Raw genomic sequence first — 22,721 nt, forward strand, 5'->3', positions numbered from 1 at the left:
GTCATACAGGAGTCATTCCTTACCAGAGTTTTTGCTTTCTGTGGTTTTAGTTATCCATGATCAACTATACCTAAAATATTAAATGGAAAATTATACAAATAAATAATTTGTACGTTTTAAACAGCATGCCATTCCGAGTAGCATGGAGAAATCTTACTCAGACATGCCTGGGATGTGAACCATGTCTTTGTCCATCAAATCCACTCTGTACTGTATGTATATATAAGAAAAAAACAGTATCTACAGGATTTGGTGTGTGTGGTTTTAGGCATCCACTGGGGGTCTTAGAACCTATCTCTCCAATGGATAAGGGGGTGCTACTATACTTGCATCTAATGGAGTAGCCAAAAAAGATATTCATTGATTTGTCACTAGAAAAGTTTTCTCTAATAGGAATAGACACTTTAACTCTCTTGAAATTAAACTATAGATTTCTATTTGACAAGGTAACCAGAGTCAGAAAACAAATTATTACTGTTTTATTTTTTATTATTCCATCATTTACATGAGATCAGGTATACAGAAAGCTCTTGGCACAGTTCCCAAAACAATAAACACTCAGGCTGGGGATTTAGCTCAGTGGTTCCACTGCCTGCCTTGCAAGTGCAAGGTCCTGAGTTTGATCCCCAGTACCAAAAAAAAAAAAAAAGGATAATCAACCAAAACAATAAACACTTGCTAAATGTTAACTATTATTATTAATTGCACATGTATTGTTCCTTGATTAAAATTCTGAAAATTGTCAGAAAATAACAATCATGTAGACAAAATATCTATACCCTGAACTAGTACTGACTATACTATTACTCTGACTTTACACCCAGAATATAAAATATATGCAATGACAGTAAGTAATTTTCTATTTCCTATTCCCTATGATTTGTTGACAATACTTCACTGTATGCTGGACCCCATATGCTACTGAACACAAAATATCTGGCACTGTTTCCTGATATGTACTTAAATATGTGCTTTTCTGAAGAAACAATATTATTTCTGGACAAGCACATAATATGCTGAGTTTCACAGATTAAAATGCATGCCCTGACCCATAGTCACTGAGCTAACCTTGAGTTCCCAAGAACCTAGTCTTCACACTCACTTGGTCATTCTTCTCGCTGATGTGTGCCAGTGTTGTGGAAAGGGTGGGCCTAGAGATTGTTAAGAACTTTTTTGGTCCAACCCCAGGCTCCCAAGGCCACCAAACCATCATTAGTTCCTTTACTGATACTAGGAGAACAGAAGAGGTAACCTAGGCCTCTGCCCCTGAAATATGACTACTCGTTTACATTCATTAAAATATTTTTATTAGTATATGTTTGTGATACATAATGAATACATTCATTGTGGGGAGCTGGTACATATACATATCACATCTTAGTCATTTGAATTCTTATGAAAATGGAGGCCATAATGTGATGGCCAGACAGAATTAACCAGAGAATATCTTAGCCTAGCCAAGACTTCAGCTTTTCACCCTAACTTGCCTCTTGATGAGACAAGTGAATGCTCTGTGGGGACAAAACAGAGAAGGCAGCAGAATGGGAACAGGGAAGACAGGAATGCCCAAGCTTCCAGGCTTCTGATACACAGAACCTCTGCTGACTGAGTCTCTGTGCCCTCTGCGCTAAGGTCAAGAGAGCAGGAATCCCTGGCAGAGCTAGGAAAAGACTGTGTTCAATCCCATCACACCATGCCTGTGGGGTTTGCTGCATGATTCTATTTCTTAGTGCCCTCATTTGTGGTGGAATCTAGTTCTTCTTCCTTATCATCAGCAGCATGAGCAGATTCAGAAGCTATGCAGACTTCACTGCTCAGACCTTAGTTTCCTCATCACTAAATTATCAAGATAGAACTAGCTTCTTTCTGAAGTTCTCTAGGTATTTTCAGGGCAGAAGGGTGTGATGATAGTAGGTGGGTTGAAATTTTTAGTGGTTTCCTAGCTTAAGGTCATGGAAGGCTTGCTCTTTTTATCCTGCTGCTTATGTTTAGGGTTGTCACTAACAGGGTCTTCTGCTTACTCTTCTGATAAACCTTGTCTCTCTTACCCTGCCCTTTTCCATAAGGAACAAGGAAGCAAAGAGATGGGGGAAGGGAGAGAGGCCAGCTGGATGGAGATAGGCATTAGAATGCAGATTGTGGATTGGCACAGAAAGCCTGTGGATGCAGATAAAGAAAAGCACCCTAATAACATGAATGTCAATGAGATACTATTGGTAAAGCTACACTCCTCTGAAGAAAGGTGTTGCATTTATAATCATTTTTGCAAAACAGTTCCTCTTACAGTAATGACTATCTTTGTAGCTTCCTTTTGGAGAGCCTCACATTAGTAACTTCATCCCCTAGTTTTGAGCTAACATCTTGCTTCGCCTACCACATGTTTTCCATGACCTGTGCCTGTGCAAAAGAGTATGGTTTCACATCTAGGGAATAGCTGGGCTATGTGCCCCAGCAGGTGTACAGCAACAGGATGAGCTTGTTTGTGGGGTTGTGTGTGTGTACATATGTATGCATGTGGGGTGGGGGTGGGGCCTGGTGGTACCTAGCTGATTTCTAGGTCTCTGCTGCTGATTCTGGGCACTGTTCTGTGCAGCCAGAACTGGTATGGCCTGTTGTATCAAACCTCCTGACAGCTCTACACACCACTCTTTGAGATGTAGCAGTGGGAAGAGCTGTGGATTTCAATTCATTTTGGGATGGAAAATGGGAGCCTCAAAGAAAGCAAATGTGGTCCTTGTGAGATCTCTCACCATTGGCAGAGCTGGGAATGGCAAGCCTGCCAGGGTACATAGCACAGTGCAAAAGTCTTCAGCTTCAGGGTCCAGATATGTTAATTTGAACCCACCTGCTTATAAACTCAGTTACTAGCTGAGTAACCTTAAGCAAGTTACTCATTTTATCTTGTGGAGTTGTGAAAATCAAAATACAGTTACATCTGTAATGATGTTTTTTATTGTGTTGGCCTCCTAAGTCATGCTTCCCATTACCTAAAATGTGGCAAACATTCTGTCTTGAGGCCAAGGTAGTGGAGAGTAACTGTGCCTCTATTTCTAGTTCCATCACTGCTTTGTTGGCGAGGTCAAAGAAGTTAATTTAATCTCTGGCGCCTCAGTGTCCTCATGCTATCAACACATCACCTGAAATATTTTTAGAAGAGATAACAACTAAACAACCCTATAATGCTGTTTACAAACACAGATAATTCACTTACCCATGTTAACTGAGGATAGAAATCAAATAGATAAAAGCAATCTACCAATAATCCTGAAACCTCATTAGGTTAAACATCCTTTAACGACAAACTAAGGCTGTATGTGAGGCGTTAAGCTGACTTATTACAGTTAATCCCCTTCCCTTTTCTTTCTCTGTTCCATGGTAGAAAACTATGAATGCTAAACTATTGGAGCTCAACCAGAAGGGAGAGATAATCAAACCTTGAATGATCCAGATTTGTCATAAAGTACTCCCAAATCCCTAACCAGTAACTGAAGCATGTAAAGTCATATAGATGTAGATTTTTTCATTAAATAGAACATGACTATAGACAAGGCATAGAAGGCAAAGAATAGTTTTGCAAGATTAGAAAGGACTCCTCTAAGAATCATTTAGTTCAATCACTTTGTTGTGAAGATGAAGAGAGGAAGGAATTTCAAGTCTCTTAAAGTCCTGGTGGAGGAAGGGATGGTAGCATGAATGTACATTGAGTACTGATGGGAAGCAATGACAGGAACAAAGAAAAGTATAAGAGAGAACATTCAGTACACGGTCCCTTTCTTTCATCTCCCATATATACAGTTTACTGTTGATCTTTTCATCTCTATAACTTGTGGGTAGTGAGGGCTATAATGAAATAGTACTGAAGTATTGTTTTATTATCAAGACAACTTTAACAGCTTATGTCATAATACTAATGAGACTTTCTCAGCAACTGAGTATTATGACTGTCCACAGCCAAATCAAGCAGAGAAATACACGAAGCTTTTTTCCTAAGTGACTAGTGTACTAACCAGACCTGGCTGAACAGTGGCATTCTAAGACTCCCTTTGATCCCAGCTTTAGTTTCTCAAAGCTAAGCCATTTTCTACTTCTTGTATTTTTTTTTCAGTACCAGGGATCGAACTCAGGACCTTGTGCTTGCCAGGCAGGCGAGGTGCCACTGAGCTACATCCTCGGCCCATTCTCTACTTCTTGATAGGTAGGAAGAACATTTGGGTTCCCAGGAGAATGCTCTCCATACTCACCTATGTCATATCCTTTTTTTTAAAAAAAATGTGGCCTAATGTTTGAGGCTATGAACTGGCCAGCCCACTTCAAGTGGGCATGTCTCCTGAGCTATGCCCAACTCCCATGTGCAGATTCAAGTTCTGTCCAGCAAGTTCTGCCATTATTCAGGTGATAACTTTCCATAGAGATCCCATAACAGCAGAATTTGGACAATTTTCTAGCTTTGTTCCAAACTTTCTCTCCTGCCATTTATCTGTCATAACCTTCTTTGCAATTCCATCCAGACCTTTAATCCATTTCAGGATCTTTCCCCTCTGAGCTTCCTTTGAAAGCTTATCAACCTTTTGGGAACTGAGCTCTTTATAAGCCAATGTAATAGTCTCAATTATAATCTTGTACTGTTGTAGAGAAACGATTATCTCTGAAATCTATTACTTCATTTTGCCACTGTGCCATCTTGCCATACCCTTACATGAAAAGATTAAGATACCAATATCCTTCAAACAATGACACAGACCATTTCTGCAAATATGGCCAGTAACCCATGCCAGGGGATTTATACACATTCTTTCCTAAGCCCTCACCACAGACCTATTAATTAGGCATGTTGTTGAGATTATGTGGTTTGAAAAATAAAACAGTTAACACCTTTCACTGAGTTCTAGTGCCAAAAAATAGTGTAGCTAACTCTCTGTTTTAACCCTGGGCTGGCATTGTCAACTTTTCACCACCAAGGAATCCTCATTAATTTTTCTCCCATAGACATCCTTGTATTAAATGGGCCATGTTTCAGAAGTATCCAATTTTTTTTCATTTCAGTTAATCAAAGTCATACCTAACAACTGCCTGTCAAAGTTATTGAGCTGATCGACTGCCAGGCCAAAGACAAACAAACCACCATTCTGGTGGCATGTAAAACTTTATGGTGGATGAAATAAACAATTTCCCATGGCCTTTTAGGCAGCATTGAAATGTACATTCCAAGATCCTAGGGGTATAGGTCTGCAGACTGGGAACTATGGGGCCAACATTTTTCCTCCATTCTCCAAATTTTTTTGTTCTAAATTGGTGAGCTGGGAGCAATCTTGCCACACCTGGCTGAGTTCCACTTGAGGCTGATACTATACACCTTGCTCCTACCTCTTCCCTTCAGAGTGGCTTCCTAGGGAAGGCACTTCTGTACCTAAGGAACTCTTCTACAGCCACACTGTGACACCCTTCATCATGGTCCTTAAAAAGCTATCTTAAAGAAATACAAAGATCTTTCTGTTTAGTTTTTATTTCTGCAAGATTTAAGTATTCTGTGCAGACTATCAGAGATAATCCAATATGAACAGAGGAGAATGGTTCTTTTAGATACTATGTGGCCACATATATCAGCGAAGGCCAAATTCTGCAAATGCCAATCTGAAGAATGTATACCAAATGCATGTCCTGGTTTATACATTCCACAGCAAACACATTTTATATACGGGGTTGCTACCTAGGAAGAGTTCATACCTACAGAAACTATCAAGTGGAAACAATGCGCTTTAAAATATATTTCTTCCAGGGCTCCAAAAGCTTTACAGGCAGTGTCCTGTCAACCCCGACTCTTCTGTTAAGAAGGGAGAAGGCAGGGGTTAATGGAACTATTAAATGGTAGTTCTCAAGTAGCCTTTCCCATGCACTATGAGTCAGCTATGATCTTGATTCAAACATAGGATTATTACAATATTGAGGAAGTGAGACAGTTCATGAAGCCTAAAATAAGAAAGGTGACCTCAATAAAGTGATTAATAGTATGTTGGCAGGCCAAATAGAAAATGGGACTTTAAATGATGGCTTCTTATATTTATTTGGCTAAACTTATACTCACATGTGTACATACATGAATGTAGGTTTACAAGTATATAAATGGGTGTATAGATATACATATATTCTACAGAGAGATCTGTGTATTTGAAACAAATCAGATCATTATACACACATATGTAATAATAAAACTACTCATATTTTGGAACATTTGGAGTACTTCTGGGCAGAATTATCTACTAAACATTTACTGTAAATAAATATGGTGTAGGCTTTGTTCTTTTGGTGACTCAGTTACAGAGGGCATGGCTGCTACTCCAGTATTCCCTGGTATCCAGAATAGTGCCAAACAATACAATTCAATAAATATTCACTTAATAAATGGATGAATATTCTGTGTTACATATGACACAAAATGTTGACATCTCAACAAACCTCATACAGATATTCTGGTTGCTTTTTAATAATAATTTTAAATGAATTTGAGAAAAATATTTAACTAACTTGGCCTTGTTGGTTTTGATTCAACTGGGATGCCTTTAGGGTGAAATTTCTATGATACAAGGAGAGCTGAAAGATTTTATGACAAAAATAGTAATAATAATGATAATGATAAAGAATAATGGCTTTGAGGACACAGGCATTAAATCATATTAATAATTAGGGGAGGTGTTTCAAAGAAAATGAGTACCTTAACACACATACAATGGGCAAACTGAATTTGGTCCTAGTGAGAACCAGTCTGTTCTGCTGAAAAGTACAAAGCCAGTATTCCACTATTAAAGGGCACAAGGGAACATTTCTATGTAGAGCTAAGTTACAGCCCACTTGGGAAAAAAGTGCCTACCCACAAAGGTAAATTATGTCCCCTGGGGCAAGCCAGGAAAGGGTCCACTCACTTCATGTGGGTGGACGCACTAATCCCAGGAGGCCATTTTATTTACTGCTTCTGCCTACTGGATCAGGCTCATTTGTTTTTATATCTCAAATCTATGTGTAATCCTTGCTCACACTGTATGTGTTATTATAAAACACCTTTCAGTATGCAACTGTTAAAATGAAGTGCTCCAAACAAATCTTCTCTTAGGGCAGTAACTCCTTAATATAAACTTCATTTAATAAAACTTGTAGTGATTCCAAAAAGAAAAGGGTAAGGCATACTCAGAGAAAATGTCTAGAAGAAATTTGCAATTAATATTTTACAAGACATTTAGATTCCACAGATTCTTCCTGTTAAAATTTAAGAGCTTTTTCAAAACTGTATTCCTCTCTGTTATTACATCCTTAATTAAATTAATTTATACAGTGAATGCTCTAATGATATTGCTGTAGATTTTCAATCAAAAAGCCTCATTGCTAGAGACAATATGTGTTAAGACCTTGGGAAAAAACATGCATAAGGCATGGTGCTGTCACTGGCAGAAGGACATTTGGCCCTGACATCTGATTACTAAAAAGGTCTTAGTGGTTTTTCTGTGCCTCAATGAAGGTCTTTTATTTTACTTTACCTTTTAATTGAGCTAAGTTAGGTCAATGAAAATGAAATAAATCTTGCATATTGCCTTTATAAGGGTTTCTTCCTTTGTTGGACATATAATAGACAATCACACATTTACTGAACAACACCATCACTTAGTTTTGCCTGTGTGAAACCCTAAATAAAGGAGACTACCTTTAAGCACAATTTACTACACCATCAAAGCAGAGGCAACTAAAATTTGTTCAAGAACGCAAAAGGCACAGCACTGGAAGAAAGAGGCAATCTAATGATGCTGCACCAAACCCCAATGGCTCATCAAGCACCCAGCCTTTTCAGACAGTTAATCGTATTCCCTTCAGGCTACAAGAGCATTACTTACCAGGCTCTCGAGAGTGTGTGAGTGTGTGTGTGTGTGTGTGTGTGTGTGTGACACAAAACTGGTATTCTGTCACCACTGGAAAAGCACAAAAGTATAAAGCAAGTATGTACTAATTCCCATCCTCATGGTGAGACCAACTAGAGGCCTCATCAGGCTGGACCTTAGCTATTTCATCCCAGTGCCTAGCTAAGTTCCTGGCTTGGAGCAAGCACCCAATAACCATTTGTGATTATTTTTATGAAATATCAGTAATTAATGGGCACTGTACCTAACATTTAATCTGTAGCTTAACCATCAAGTAACCTTTTCCAGAGGAAAATTTATCAAACCAAGGAAATGATTTTTAGCTTCTCATTGTTTTTCTGTATGAAGATGTTGAATTTGCTCCTTTTATTTGTAGTATTATATTTCTAGGATTTATGCTGAATATTTCAGAAGATACAAGATCCAGTATCTTAGTTACAAAGTAAAAGGCAGGCTTGAGAAATGTGTCCCAAATCACTTTGCACTGCTCAGTAAGGCCCTGATTCTTCACCTTAATCCCACCATCCTTTCCCCAACGGCCCATTTAAAGGGTCTCTAAAACACAATATGAAAAGGAGTGTACTTTTAAATTGAAAACAAAGAGCAAACACTTTCAACTCCATATAGACAGTCCTATCAACTTGTTTCCCACCCTGTACTAACCAAGGTCTTTGTTTCCTTCATGATAGGAAGACAGCACATAAAGGGAAAGCAAACCTCTAAACATTAATCAAGTTGGGTTGCACAGTTAAAGTTCCTTAAGATACAAAAACATCAACTGCAAAAGAAAACTGCATTGGAAAAAAAAAAACAGCACCATTTGATCTTGTTATAAATGGAAAGTTTTGGACACTTTAAAAAAAAAGCAGCAAGTGCCTTTTTAATGGATTTTATCCGCAGGAAAATGATTACAACCAGAAAAGCTTTAAAGTGTCAGCTGGTGAAGCATTTTTCTTTATTCGTTTTATTTTTATTCAGAAGGAAATTGAAGGCATATGGCAAAGTGCATCATTAATTTCTTATTAATTTCATAATATGAAGGCAACTGGTTAAAATAGTAGTGCCACAACTTTAAATTACCGAACTCACTTGGTATTTAATGAGAGATTTAGCACAGCAGGGGTTCTGTTAAATTAAGTTATGCCTTCACATCACAGTGGGAAAACAGGTGTATATTGGTTTAGAATTATGGAAATGTTGACGAATTCCAAGCCTTGTAATCAAACAGCAAGGCTCCCTGTAATATTTTTTCCCAAGAATATGTATTAATCTTTTATGTCTGGTCTCATTTCTTCTTGTCCACCAAAGGCTTACAGCTGAAAGGCAACCACTTTCATGTTTTTCTTGCAGCTGTTAAGGGCGATGTTTATCAGATAGAGCCGAGAGATGTGGAACTCCGTCCCCATTTACCACATTTAAAACAGCAAATGGAGCAAATGTATACACTGTGAAGGCTATGAGCCTTGCAAATTAGATCTGACTTTTCAAATTTTTGTTTAGTCTTCCTCAAGTAATTGGGCATATGAAATTGAAACGGCTAAAAAGAAACCAAAAAACAATCTTATCAATCATCTTTTTCCAACTCGAATATTATTGCCCTTAATAATGGGTCTCCAAAGTTATCACTTCTAAATTTCACACGCAGAAGTATTAGGAAGAGGAAAAAAAGCACACTATTAAGAAATACATACAGAAGGTGTTATTTGTTTGCCAAGAAAAGGGTCAGAATGAGATATCCCAAACAGAAGCATACTCAGTCAGCCTTTTTATGCATTGCAACATGACCTGTTCAAATTAACTCTGGGTTTCTGGAAAGTGTCTTCACATAGGAATAGGGCATGCTGGGAGATGTGCTTCTAGTACAGGGGATGCATCCAAATTAATCAAGCTTTGCATTCAGTTAAAATATGATGCTATCTGGCATCAAACTATATTATACTTTAAATGGTAAATAACGATTCATCTCAAGTAATTTTTTAAGACATATAGGAGGAATTTTGTGTACTAATTATTGTAAAGCATTTATTTTTAAGAGAAAGAACACAAAAGTGGTCTTTGCATTTGATTAGGATCCTGGAATATAAAAATTATTGCCTTCTATTGCTGGCTGGGCCAGTAAATGCCATGATTGCTTCATTCAGCAATGTGACCTAACACTGCAATCTTCTAGAATTACATTGGAAAAATTCTATTTACATGGAGAATTAAGCTGAAATACTACTACTTTTTAAAAAGTCACTAAGCAAAACACTTAGACTTAATAAAAGCAGCCTTACTAAAAATTACCTTGGAAGTTTCAAGGAGTAGTTATATAGGGAGGGATCATTCTGGTACCACATACTTGCTTTTCTATTCTTTGATTTGCTCTTATGAAAAAAAGGAAAACCAAAGTGGCATGATTCAGGATTAAGGTTCATAATTTATTAGTTGAGTGATTAAAAAGCTTAATACTCTGAAGACATTTTGTTGAGCATCTTGCAACTATAAATATAAAATTTTGAATGGAGCTATGGTGAATTACACAAATGCTATCTTTTCTGAGGGTATGGGGATAAAATATGTATGTGTGCCCATGTTAGTATGCATGTGCATGCACACACACATTTTAGTATATGAGTACAGAGAGAGATAAAGTTAGAATTGCATCCAGAAAACATTATGGGCATTATTTTATCTTTGTTTTACTAAACCAAGTTTCAATAAGTTCAATATAACTGTACTGTTTATCCAGTTCCTTCATTATAACCAATGCATATCATTATGATATTGAATGAGCTCATCACTGATATTTGGGAAAATATCCAAACAGCATAGGGAAATTTATACTTGCATGCAATATATGAGTGCCACAAAATCCTTTAAAATAATTTATTCTGATGAAGTTTCTCTATGCAACATCAGTTCATTTCTAGTGTATTGTACTAATCATTGAATATTACTGGGAAGGAAATGGAAAAAAATACTGTAAGCTTTGTATTTTCTGTTCTGTATCAACATGAAGCCACAAATTGGACGTTAAAACACTGACTTTGTTAACCACCATTGGCTGTTTAGAAATCATTAGGAGGCTTAATATTATGGCTGTACAGGGTACATTTTGTTCTTTCAAAAGAAAATCTAAAGACTAAATTTGAAAAGGGGCTCCTGGTGAGTAAAAGCTTTTCCTTTTCCATTTGCTTCACTTGTGTGTATTGGGTTTTTTTTTTCCTTTTAAAATCTTAGCCCACCTGATAGTCTTTGGCAGCCGCTATACCCAGTGGGGTCACTCTGATTTTCTAACCAGGGGACCTGCTGTTTGAGAGCTCTTCCCATCAGCATTAATGCCAGTGCTTCGTTATGGGCTGGCCAGCTGGTCTGGCTGCTGTAGGGAACACACGGGTCAGCACACCCCTCAAAAGACCAAAGTCATTTTTGGCACTAAGAACCTATAACTAGAACCTTCAGTTGAAAGGACCATTTTCAAGCAATAAAGTGATTGTGGTACAAAAGTAAACCGACTCACCCCAGGTAAAGTTTTAATATTGTGCAGTGCATTCTGGGCTTCAAGTGCAGCTTTTCTTGTATAAAATGTTACGAAACAACAACCTACAGAGAGAAATAAAAAGATTTTAGAAATTTCTGTGAATGCTTTGCTTAGATATAATGGAGACTGTGGTGAACAAATAATCTACTTAAAAGGATGCACAATTTAAAAATAATAAAGTGCATGAGAACAGTAATAACAACATCTCAAGCATTTACACAGTGCCTTTCATCTAAATCGCATTTATTAGCTTTACCCACAATGGAGATCAATTCATAACTCTGTGTACCAGCTATCTGGAATAGAGCTATTCAAGAATGAGGGTGGGAGGTGGTGGCATGAGGTAAGGTGTTAATGGGACTTGTCACATAGCAACTACATGAAGAGAAGTATTTAATCACAGTAACAATAACTACACTAACAGTAACAATAAACTTACACTAATGTAATTTTCTTAAAGGGTATCTCTAGAACATCATACTTTGAAAACACTTTCTAACCTCAAAGGTTTAGGCAACTGGATTGTGAGTTTCTTAAAAGTGAGGATATTCTTTTTTATCTGCACCATAGTACATAATGGAAAGTTCTATACTCATGACTACTCAACCTTGTTTGCCAAAATGAAAGGCTGTGTTTTAGACAATTTAGAAATTAAGTTACAATCTGATGGAACTCTGATCTGTGCAGTAAGTATGGCTGTGGCACACCTCTGGACTCCTCATTTCCAAGAGCCCATGGAGTGAGTACTGGCTCAAAGCCCCTGCAGGGCAGGCCAGCAGATACCCTCTTTCTAACCAAATTCCTTCCTCAAAGAAGATGTTGAAACCTTAAACAATTCCTTCAGTGCCCTGAAGAATAGCTGTCCCTTCTTCAACTTATAAAGATGCTGGTTAACAATATTTTAATCAGCATGCAGTTTCTTAGCACTATTGGGCTTGGGAAAAGGGAGTAAATAAAAACTTTTAAAAGTTAAACTAAAAAAGATACTACCTTTGATCTAGGCTGTCTTTGGTTAGCTGGGGATGAGGAAAAAAATGGAATGAGGCACTCTGTAAAACTATATATATTTTAACTCAGCTTTGGGAAAGGGTCCTAATGCATGGAGCCAGAGAAGGATGGGATGAGCTTAGAAGGGTACTCACACCGCAAGTGCAGAAAACCTGAGAGAAATGTATAGCACTTAGACATCAGTATGGGCTATATTTAAGGAATGATGCAAATATAACAAAAAGCAGAACAAAAAAACACAGTTGCAGGCAGAGAGCGGGCATTGCAAGGGATCATAGATTTAGTCACACACTGGCATTCTGACTTCTCAAAATATAATATTCATTCAGTGGAACAGGAGCATGATACCATTTATGCAACATTCTTAAAGATATCTAAGATGTTTCCTCCTCATTTGAAAAAAAAATGTAGAATTTTTTGTCTTATACCAAGATTAAAATATTCAAAACCTTCACCTTTTGGACAAAGAGTATGACCCTAGTTTCTTGGCATTTAAAAAATGCCATGCATCCAAGGATCAGAAACCCTTGAAATATATCATTTGGATGATAGTGGGAAATCAAAATTAAGAAGTTTAAGAATCATAAATGGAAAGACTGACCATCTTTATGTGATCTTTACTTCAGCTATTTTGATTTCTTTGACAAAAGTCCACTTGGCCACGTTACTTGACAGTAGACCTTCTACCGAACTGATTAACTTAACTAATGTGACATAGGCATAATGAAAGCATAATGGCATAATGAAAGCCTCAGAAAACCTGTAAGAATAACTCATAATCAAGGAATAATATTAAACAAGAAATTCCCAATTTCTAGTAACCTATCATAATAATTTTTAGAGGGAAAAATATAAAACATGCATCACTAGGCTTAGTACAGAAACAAAAACAGGAAAAGCTCTCCACATGCTTCTAGCAAAAACTCTTAGTAAGTTCTTTCATTCTCCTAAGCTGATATGGGTGGCTTCCAGATAAGGATGTAATTGAGAAGTTCTAAATTTCAACTTCATTAATAATCAAAGCTTAAAAAAAAAATACGACCCTTTGAAGAAGGTGACTTTTTTTTTGGTACCAGGGATTGAACTCAGGTCCTTGTGCTTGTGAGGCAAGCAGCAGAACCACTGAGCTAAATCCCTGGCCCAGAAGAAGGTGACTTTTGAGGGTATGATCTACTTAAAAAAAAAAAGTGACAAGCAGTGTTCACTTGGCTGGAATGAACGCAATTAAAGAAGAGAAAAGCTCAGGAAATGAAAAATATGCTCAGAGTCAAGAATGAAAAAGCTGCTGGGTGTGGTGCTACAAGCCTATAATCCTGGTACTTGGCAGGTTGAGGCAGAAGGATTACCGTGAGTTCAAGGCCAGCCTGGGCTACATAATGAGTTCAAAGCCAGCCTGAACTAAATTGTGAGACCTTGTCTCCAAAAAAAAAGGGAATGGAGAATAAAAAAACTTAGGGTCAAGAATGAAAAGTATAGTTTGGCCTAAAAGAACAGAAAAATGGAAGGGGATTGAAAATGGGAAGGTAAATACAATGAGAAGACAAAAGGAACGATGAATGATGATGTAAACTGAGGAAACTGTGTGTCCTTGGTGTTAGGCCAATTTGAAGAGCTTTGACCAACATAAAGTAGTCTTAGGAGTAAAGGAACCTCTCCTACCTTGGTCACTCAAACTAAATCCCTACTGCTTCTCACTGCCCAAGAGCCCGTGAGGACCATCCATCCACCTAAGTATTAAAATGGTACCACTGGGAAATGAGACATTTAATTCCCTTTAGCTATTTCCCTTAGTGTGAATTTGACTAAAGTGCTTTCTTCTTAGAAAAGGTTCTTTTATTGGTGATTTGGTTTTTTCTTTCTTTTGTTTTTCTTTTTCTTTTTCTATTTTTTGAGGAAAGGTAATTTTGAAGCTGGTAAGCAGGAGAGGTGGGGAAAGGAATGAAGAGAGGTCCCTAGTGTACAGAAGAGGAGCTGGGAATACCATAAGTCTCCAGCTCTTTCAGAGACCGATCACTACATTTCCTTTTCAAATGACATAGAGCTCATAACACTTTGACTTCATATCCACTTAAACAGAGATTCTTTAAGACTGTATCAAGATAATCTCTAGTTTTAGTGTAGCACATGGGAGACTATCTTAGGTAACATGAGTGACCAGCTTATTTCACTGTTCATTTACCACAAAGCAACAGCTCAACTCCAACAGTGCTATGCTTGGCAAGTAAACTTGTGAATTCAAAAAAGGTATCCAGGGCTGGGGAATGTAGTTCAGTGGCACCGCACCTGCCTGGCAAGCACAAGGTCCTAAGTTCAATCTCCCATACAAAAAAAAAGGTGGCCCCATCTTAAGTGGGCACAGCCCCTCACCACAGTCCATGGCTTGGTGAGCAGAGCCCAAGCTACATTTCTGCTCCTATTCACAGCTTAGGCTGGGCACCCTCGTACATATAGCAACTGGTACAAATGTACAGGTCCTGGGACACACAGAAAGACTGAGAATATCACCTCCAAAACTCTTCTTTTGGTTTTATAGTTTGGTTCTTGAATGACTTAGAAGAAAATATCTCATCTTCTCTGTACCTTAGTTAACCCTAGTTTTACTACCTCTGATCAATGAATAATAACCAGGTCTAAAATCCTTCACCCTATCCCAAAGAATCCATTGGATATTTCACCATAGTGTTTCATTCAGAACACATTTTAAAATTATTTTTAACTTATATGGTTAAAAATGACATATTACATTTGGCATGCATAATAATTCACTTAAAACAGTGTTTGGCTGGGTTACCTTAAAATTTGCAGAGTAATAATACAGACCTCCAAGTTAAAAGAGTCATTTTAGATGCAGCAGTTAGTATTTCTCTTCTAATGGGACTCTGGTACGTTTCCAGAATCAGGCTGTATCAGAAAGATTGTTGGTTCTATGAGTACTGTCCCAGACACCAGTTACAGTTTCTTTTAAAAAAAAATCTATATTGCATGATTTCTCCTATATGAGAAACCCAAAATGCCAGGGAGCTACTATAGATCCCAGAAAACCCATGAAGGCTCAACAATTTTCTTTCTTGCTGGCCCTAACTGAAAGTACAGCTGTTATGGGAACCACCTGTCTCTTAGATTTCCCCACGCCAGCTGTAACTCAGGTTTGAAATGTACTGGATTCATTTCCAGGTCAGCTGTAACGCCAGATGGCTCAGCCTTTGGATTCAGGGGACATGCCTCCCTCCCTCTGCAGGTTCTGTTTCAACATCAGTGTCAGGTGGGTGGTTAAACATCTACAATACCCAGATGTTCTTCAGTGGTCAGTGGTTGCAACACGTATCAGAGGGTACCAGTCCCTCAGGCCTGTGTTCATGTCTGGGATCCACCCTTTTCCTGCTGTCCATGGAGTACAGAGAAAAGAGCCTTGTTCCACATAAAATAAACACATCATCATCATCATCATCATCATCATCATCATCATCATCATCATCAAACAACAACAAAACCAAAACAAAAAGGAGTGACTGGCCAGGGGACTCTGGGGTCAGCAGAGGCTGATGCAGTTTGATGAATCAGGTGCTTTAATAAGTCTGAACCCTCACATTTCTGCTTAATGCTGGTAATTTTTGCTGTTCCACATTTTCGTGGTTTGCTCATTTGACACTGTCTAATAAGCACTTACACTTTACAATTTGTGCCACCCTTATCCACTCATTCAGGAGTTTTTGCCAGGGGCAGCAGCCAAATTAGAAAAGACAAATGTGATGTCTCTCCACCAGGTTACTTCCTGATATTCATGCAACAATTTCAACAATCCATTGGGTTAATAAAAGCTTTGGAAGTTGAAACAATACAAAAAAAATCCAAGCATTCCTCATGTGTCCATTTATGAATCTCCCTCACATTAGTCCTAACTGGGAATTTTAAAATTCATAGGTGAAATAGGTACACAGGTGAAACTTGAGAGCTGATTCCAAAACCCAGTATGAGTCTCCAGTACACAGAGAACCTAACATTTCCACTGATGACTCCTTTTGTTGATCACCAAAAGATTCTGATGACTCTGCACATACTTTAGGGGGGCAATGCATTCAAGCTTACTGGCCACTAGCATTGCACTGTGAATTAATTCTGCTGTTTAACTTTGAAAATCTAGCAGCGCCCTTAGGGAGGGAACATAGAACAACAAAGAAGATGGAAGAGATCCTGGGGGACACTCTTAAGTAAGCCTGTGTGAGGCTTTACAGGGAGCATCTTTGGGTGGTCAGGAAATAGCAAGATGAGTCTGGGCACTGGGCACAGAAAAGCTACCTATTTCAGACTTTCTCTGTGTCATCCCTTCTGGGCTCTTGGAGCCTTTTACTGCCCCAATTCCTAGAAATGCGTAAGTTCAGCAATAGAGTAGCATATGTTCAGCTGGTAAAGCAATCTGTAATCAGTATTATAATTGTGAGATATGATTATAACATCATGTATCAGAATCTGAAAGTGGCAATTCCCAGAGAGGCTGAGTGCTACATACTCCAAACAGAGTAGTTGGTGTCTATCTATATCTTTTCACTAATAGTTTTTGCTGTCATAAAGAGTTTCTGCAGGTATTTTGCCAGCTTATTTGCCAGATAACTTGAGACAGTATTCAAGGTTTTTGCTATTTCCAAAGATAAAGCCCCCATTAACACAGGCCAGTGCGAGACCGACCCCCCGCCCCGCTTACTCTCTGTCCTTTAAAATCATAAAGAAAACATTCAAATTTATTGAAAGACTAATTTTAAAATGATCAAGCAGATTTATCCTCAAAGAAACCATCTGGATTATCACAAATCTTTTCAAACTACAGCTGTTTTTCCTGAAAATCTTAACTTGGAAACTCTTGATAATAATATTCACAGGGCAAAAAAAGTATTGCTTGCATAGAAATAACCAGTTTATTGCATGACTTGTCCTGATTCACACAGCAATTTATTTACATTCTTTTCACTGCAGAAGGTAGTACAGACATAGCCTAGAGAATTATACTACAGATTAGATTTTAAAATTAATTCTACCCTTATGAAAAATGACACCACACTTATTAAAGAAACATCCACTGAAGTTTCTAACCCTTACCAAATTGGAGAAAAATAGAATGAAAATTTGATACTTTGGACATACCACTTTTAAAAGGCAGTTTTTGTTAAGCAGGTGACTCTATGGACAGTAAGGCAGCTTTTGTTAAATCTGTGTGTCTGTTTTTAAAGAATCCAAGCATACAGACAGGAGGTCATTGACTTGAATGGTTTTCAATTGTTGAAATAGTCACTCATCAGCTGCAGGGCAGGAATTTCAGATCACACACTAACAAAGCACTCTCTCAATGACAGCAGCTGACCCCATGTATGGTGGGGATAAATGAAACATGTCTGATGGCTAATCCTACAGCACCAGCCTGGGCAGACGATAAGTCTCCTGCATAAAGTGTTCCCTGAAGTGGCAAAAAGTGCCTATTTGGAATGTTTGAGTTCTAATTGCTAATTCTCTTCCTGATCAGCAAAATTGCAAAGCATTTTTTAAAAAGTACAAATAACCATAAGACTTGAGGAATGGGGAGAAAAGGCAAAAAATGATTTTGTATAATTCTGTGGCTAAGGTGGTAAAAAGAATTTCAGGCTTAGAGCTTATGACATTGTGTATGAGGTGTCTAAGTGAATGCAGAGGGGCTTATCCATGTCTTAAGGCCATTCAACAATCTCAAACATATGAAATCTACTTTGTTTTCTAAGTCTAAGCAAATAATTGCTTGAAAACAGCCACAGAATGACAATTTAATGATTGACCTCTGTTCTCGGATCAAAAACCAAAACAAAACAAAGTAATAATCCTGGCGCTAAATTCAATTCAAGATATATTCAATATTCAAGACATCAACAAAGTCATCATGCTGTAAATCAAAAATTTCTTTACAGGCTGCCTTTGAATTCTAAGGGGCTGACAGATCAAGAGACTAAGGCCCTGGAAGGCTAAAGTAGTGAACCTGCTATGATTTCTTCCTTTCTGTGAATGAAGCTCTCTTTTGTGCCCACATTTGCAGGCAAATCAGGTGCCTGGTTTACACAAGTGGAACTGCAATTGGGATCTTGGTTTCTTGTCAAGTCAGGAGCACGCAAGCCAGTTTAAGCAAAAGGACATATATTCCTCATATACGATTCCCCTTATACTCTATTTTCTCCCTCAATCGTAGCCACCCTGTGGGGAATTTAATACTATTTTTAGAGTCAAAAAGGTGCTGATCTGAGTGGTACATTTTGTGCTTAAATGAATCTCCTACATTTACAGTTTCAAGTATCAATCATTGGCTTTACCCCTGCCAAGATCCTATACTGTCAGTTTCCACAAAGCATTGAAAGGTACAAAAACTCCCATAAACCTCCCTGAATCAAATTTTAAGGAAAATTTAGCATTGACTTTTAAAAAAGAGAGAGGGTGTCTAGAAGGTGGCTACATCTGAGCATCTTAAGGCAAAAGACAAGGGCAAAATGCCATTCTTAGAAAGTACGAAGATCCTTCTGAAGGCCATGTGGCATCCTGGAGAGTCACAGATGTGACTTCTTCCTCAGCCAAAAGTCTTCCCACCCAGAAGACCTGGCTTTGCCAATTAAAGTCACATGAGATGCACTTTTATTGACTCGGCCTCTGGGGCCTGGTGTCCTAAGGTGTTAATTCCTTCTGCTTTGTCCTGAGCACACTACTTGCTCTTAAGGGATGCAAGATATGACTTAAAATGTGATATTATTGATTTTACAAGCTCCATTTACAATTCAGTCTGTGAGCACACTTAAGTATTTCTGCTTAGGACTTCTTTACTGTGGTGCCTATATACCTGGATGGCAAACTAAGATGGTTGCAATGACATAAACTGAGAAGAAAGAATGAAGAGTTTCAACTGAAGCAAATGTAGTTAGCTAAAAGGAAGAACTTGCAGGCTTTGTTTATTTTGCATCCCTCCACCTCTTACTACTTTAAACTGCAAATAGAATAAAGAAATAGAAATTAAAATGCTACTGCTTTCTCAGGGTTTCTATGTCCCTTCTGTAGAATCACAGAATTTTACAAGCTAACTCTACCAGCCTAACACTCCACCTCTTTCCATTTTACAGACTGCCCCTAGTCACACAAATAGGTAAGAGCAAGGGCAAAACCATCCTGATAATTACTAGCAGATTGACATCCTCCAAGTCAATGCCTTGCATATGGAGACCATTCCTTGGACCACCTGGTAGGTTGTGCCTTACTCTGAAAGACCCCCACAACTACTTCAGACTCCTTTCATGTCACTCGAATGTCTTTTTTTTTGGTACCGGGGATTGAACTCGGGCCCTTAGACTGGCGAGGCAGGTGGCAGAACCACTGAGCTAAATCCCCAGCCTGCAAATGTCTTTTTATAACCTAAATCTTTTGTTTTAAATGTCCCTTCAATAGTAACCTAAGGCAAACCGTTTTTTTTTCCTCCAAAAGTAGGACTTTCATGGCTAGAATAGCAGCTGCCCAATACAAATGCCTCTTTTTGTAGAAATCAACTTTTAATGAAACCATATCCAATTAGCTTAGTTTTATAGAATCTGATATAATTGGCACCCTGATGTAAAAAATATTACCATCTGGCCACTACCTAGGAAGCAGAGAAGGGTTGATGCCATTCTTCTTTCAGTACTTGAATTATGTAGACACCACTATTTGAATTACCAAATGCCATCCCAAGGGAATCTCCTGGGGAATTTTCAGTGACAAAACAGTATCTGCACTTCTTTATCTGGTGGCCTGAGGCAGTGAGCCAATGCTACTCTGACAATCCTGACTTGCTCTCCAATGGGCTTACTCCTAGACAGCACATCTGAGCCAACCTCTCAGCCAAAGAGGGAGCATGGATCTTGCTGGCAACTCCACGCCTTCCCTCAAGTTCTCCACCTGTCAAGCAGTGACCACACTTCTGATAACTTCCACAAGATCCAGGATACTGGGCTGGGGGCTTCTCTTGGAGGAAGCATTCTCTGATACACACATGTCCCTTGAAGACAGGCACACCTTTTAAATCTGCCAAGAAAATAGAGTGTTTTTTTTTAAACTTAGATCATTTACAAGTCTCCTGGAAAAGAAACTGAGGACTGATGAATGTACTGCAAGACTTCCTAACCTATTATTATGCAAATTTCAACTAAAGCAAAACATCAAGAAAAATCAAGGACAAAATTACAGGAATCTGCTTTTTCTTTTTGCCTCTCTGAAATAAGCTACTTATATTAAACCATTTCAACTGTCTAATAGCTGTAGAAGTATATGAAACCTATTTTCTCAAGGTTCTTGTTGCCTTCTTTAGCAGCAACTGAAGGATCTTTTATCCATTTTTAATAGATAAAAATGAATCAGACTGCAAATCCTTTCAAAAATCTTAACACATTCTCACCAGCTTAAACCACGAGTGGTACATGCATGACTGTCCCATTGGGCAGTATGGGACAGTCCCATTAGGTGATACAAGCTGCTCAGTGGGATGTCTTGCATGTATGGTCATTGTAAATGTGTTAAACTATGCACCAAGTTTTTGGCTGAAACTGTGTAGGCTAAGTAAAACTGCATTCTTTTAATCAATGAGTGTATTTGTGTAAGCATAATTATGTTGAAATAAAGTTTTATAAAGAAAAAAACAATTTTAATTTCATCCTTTTATCACCACTGAGTTTAGCTATTTCCAGATCTCTCTCTGCTTCAAGCATCAGAAGGGTAAGTTTATGAGTGAGGTGCATACTTATGAAGCCAACACTGGGGACACTGGGAAGAAAAAAAAGCAGTCACTCTTTGTTACAGAAAGGGCTGTGTGAACTTTGGAATGAAAGAAAATAAGTAGAGAGGATTTGATTACATTTTCTATTTTTTTTCAGATACTAATTCTAGAAGAAGGACCATATTTTTTTTTTTTAAAGAAAAATGCTAACTTCAGGATGAATATGAGAAACCAAGTAGAAGCCAGTGGGACTGGTCCAAAAGCTGGCCAATGTCTCAGGAGGCTTCCTGATGAGGCAGAGACTGGGTGGCAGTAGGGATGGCAACGATGCTCCTTCTGCAAGGGCTGAGCGAGCCAAGATACTGTCACATGTATCAGGGAAGGCTTCACAGGGTTAAATTTAGTATCAGATAATTCTGCCTTGAATCCAATTAAAAAGGATTTAGTTTCCAAAGTACTGAAGGACCTCATTACAAGGAAGCTTCTAATATAGGTTTATTTCATAGTATAGATTCTCCTGAGGATAAGATGGCATTATAATTAGAAGTCCAGAAGCAATGACAGTAGGTTAAAATCATATCTATTTTCCTATGATTCACAATGTCAGCACACTGGGCTATCAGATGCTTCCAGGGCAGGCCAGTCTCTTCAGTTCCAACTTCACTGTTCTGTTTACATGGTGTACCAACATATGCTTGTTAGACTAATAATACAGGCTCTCAAGTTAGCTTAGATATACCATAGCTTAGCCCTGTACCTCAGCACTTATCAGTGGTATTTTAACTTTTTATTGATCTGTGGTAGGTGCCTCTGAACTCTCAAAGGATCAATTACAATTCAGAGTAGAACAAAGGTATTTCTTCTGGAACTGGAATAAGAAAGTTATCTGCTTCCTCACTCTGACGTTGGTCTTAAAGTGAAATGGAGAGGCAAACCCACTGGCTACAGAAACCATAATACTATGTTAAAGATTTGGACTTACTTTAGACTTTTTCTTGTGGTATATGACTCTGGAGAGCTAATATGTATGGCTTTTATCGTAAGTGCCTCTACCCCACTCCAAAAATAACTAAGCCACATTTCATGTGCATATAGATCAGAGAGGGAGGTATTTTTATGAATTGTCCGGAACAGTGGAAATCATATAAGAAATTCACTTTGGAGCCAAATATATAGTGGTTCCTGAGTTCTTATGGCAAAAACGACGACAGTTTTCAAAGTGATACTGCATATTTTGCTCCTGGTTTATTCATAATGTTTCATAGTGAGTCCAGAGTCAGTCATCTCTTATTAGCATCTTAGACTGACCAAGTGCTTGACAAATGACTTAACCTCTTTGAGCCTGATTCTTATTTATAACATTGGACTTAGTAATAGCAGTGATATCATAAATGTATTTAAAAGATAATTTATAAGAATGTGTAACAGCTCCTGGCATACACACGAAACTGCTTAATAAATGTCAGAAGGTGGATAACAGTCTACCTTAAATTTATCTTGTTTCTCTATGGAGTCCTGAGCCCAAACAGACCTTCCCCAGGTTCCCTTT

General features: G+C 38.1%; 1 protein-coding gene across 37 annotated transcripts in view; it reads right to left on the reverse strand.

Annotated features, from left to right (window-relative positions):
* Celf2 (CUGBP Elav-like family member 2) overlaps positions 1-22,721 on the reverse strand; it is an 830,356-nt gene that overhangs the window by 108,420 nt on the left and 699,215 nt on the right. For all 37 annotated transcript variants that reach the window (XM_087181290.1, XM_087181288.1, XM_087181297.1 and 34 more), the window contains one exon: positions 11,404-11,486. In XM_087181290.1, coding sequence (XP_087037416.1) covers positions 11,404-11,486 — 83 coding nt within the window. The remainder of the gene's footprint in view (positions 1-11,403; positions 11,487-22,721) is intronic.

This window comes from Heterocephalus glaber, unplaced genomic scaffold (genome assembly GCF_053883595.1).
Source record: "Heterocephalus glaber isolate CG9 unplaced genomic scaffold, H.glaber_assembly_v1.0 deba00001472, whole genome shotgun sequence".
NCBI lineage: Eukaryota > Metazoa > Chordata > Mammalia > Rodentia > Bathyergidae > Heterocephalus > Heterocephalus glaber.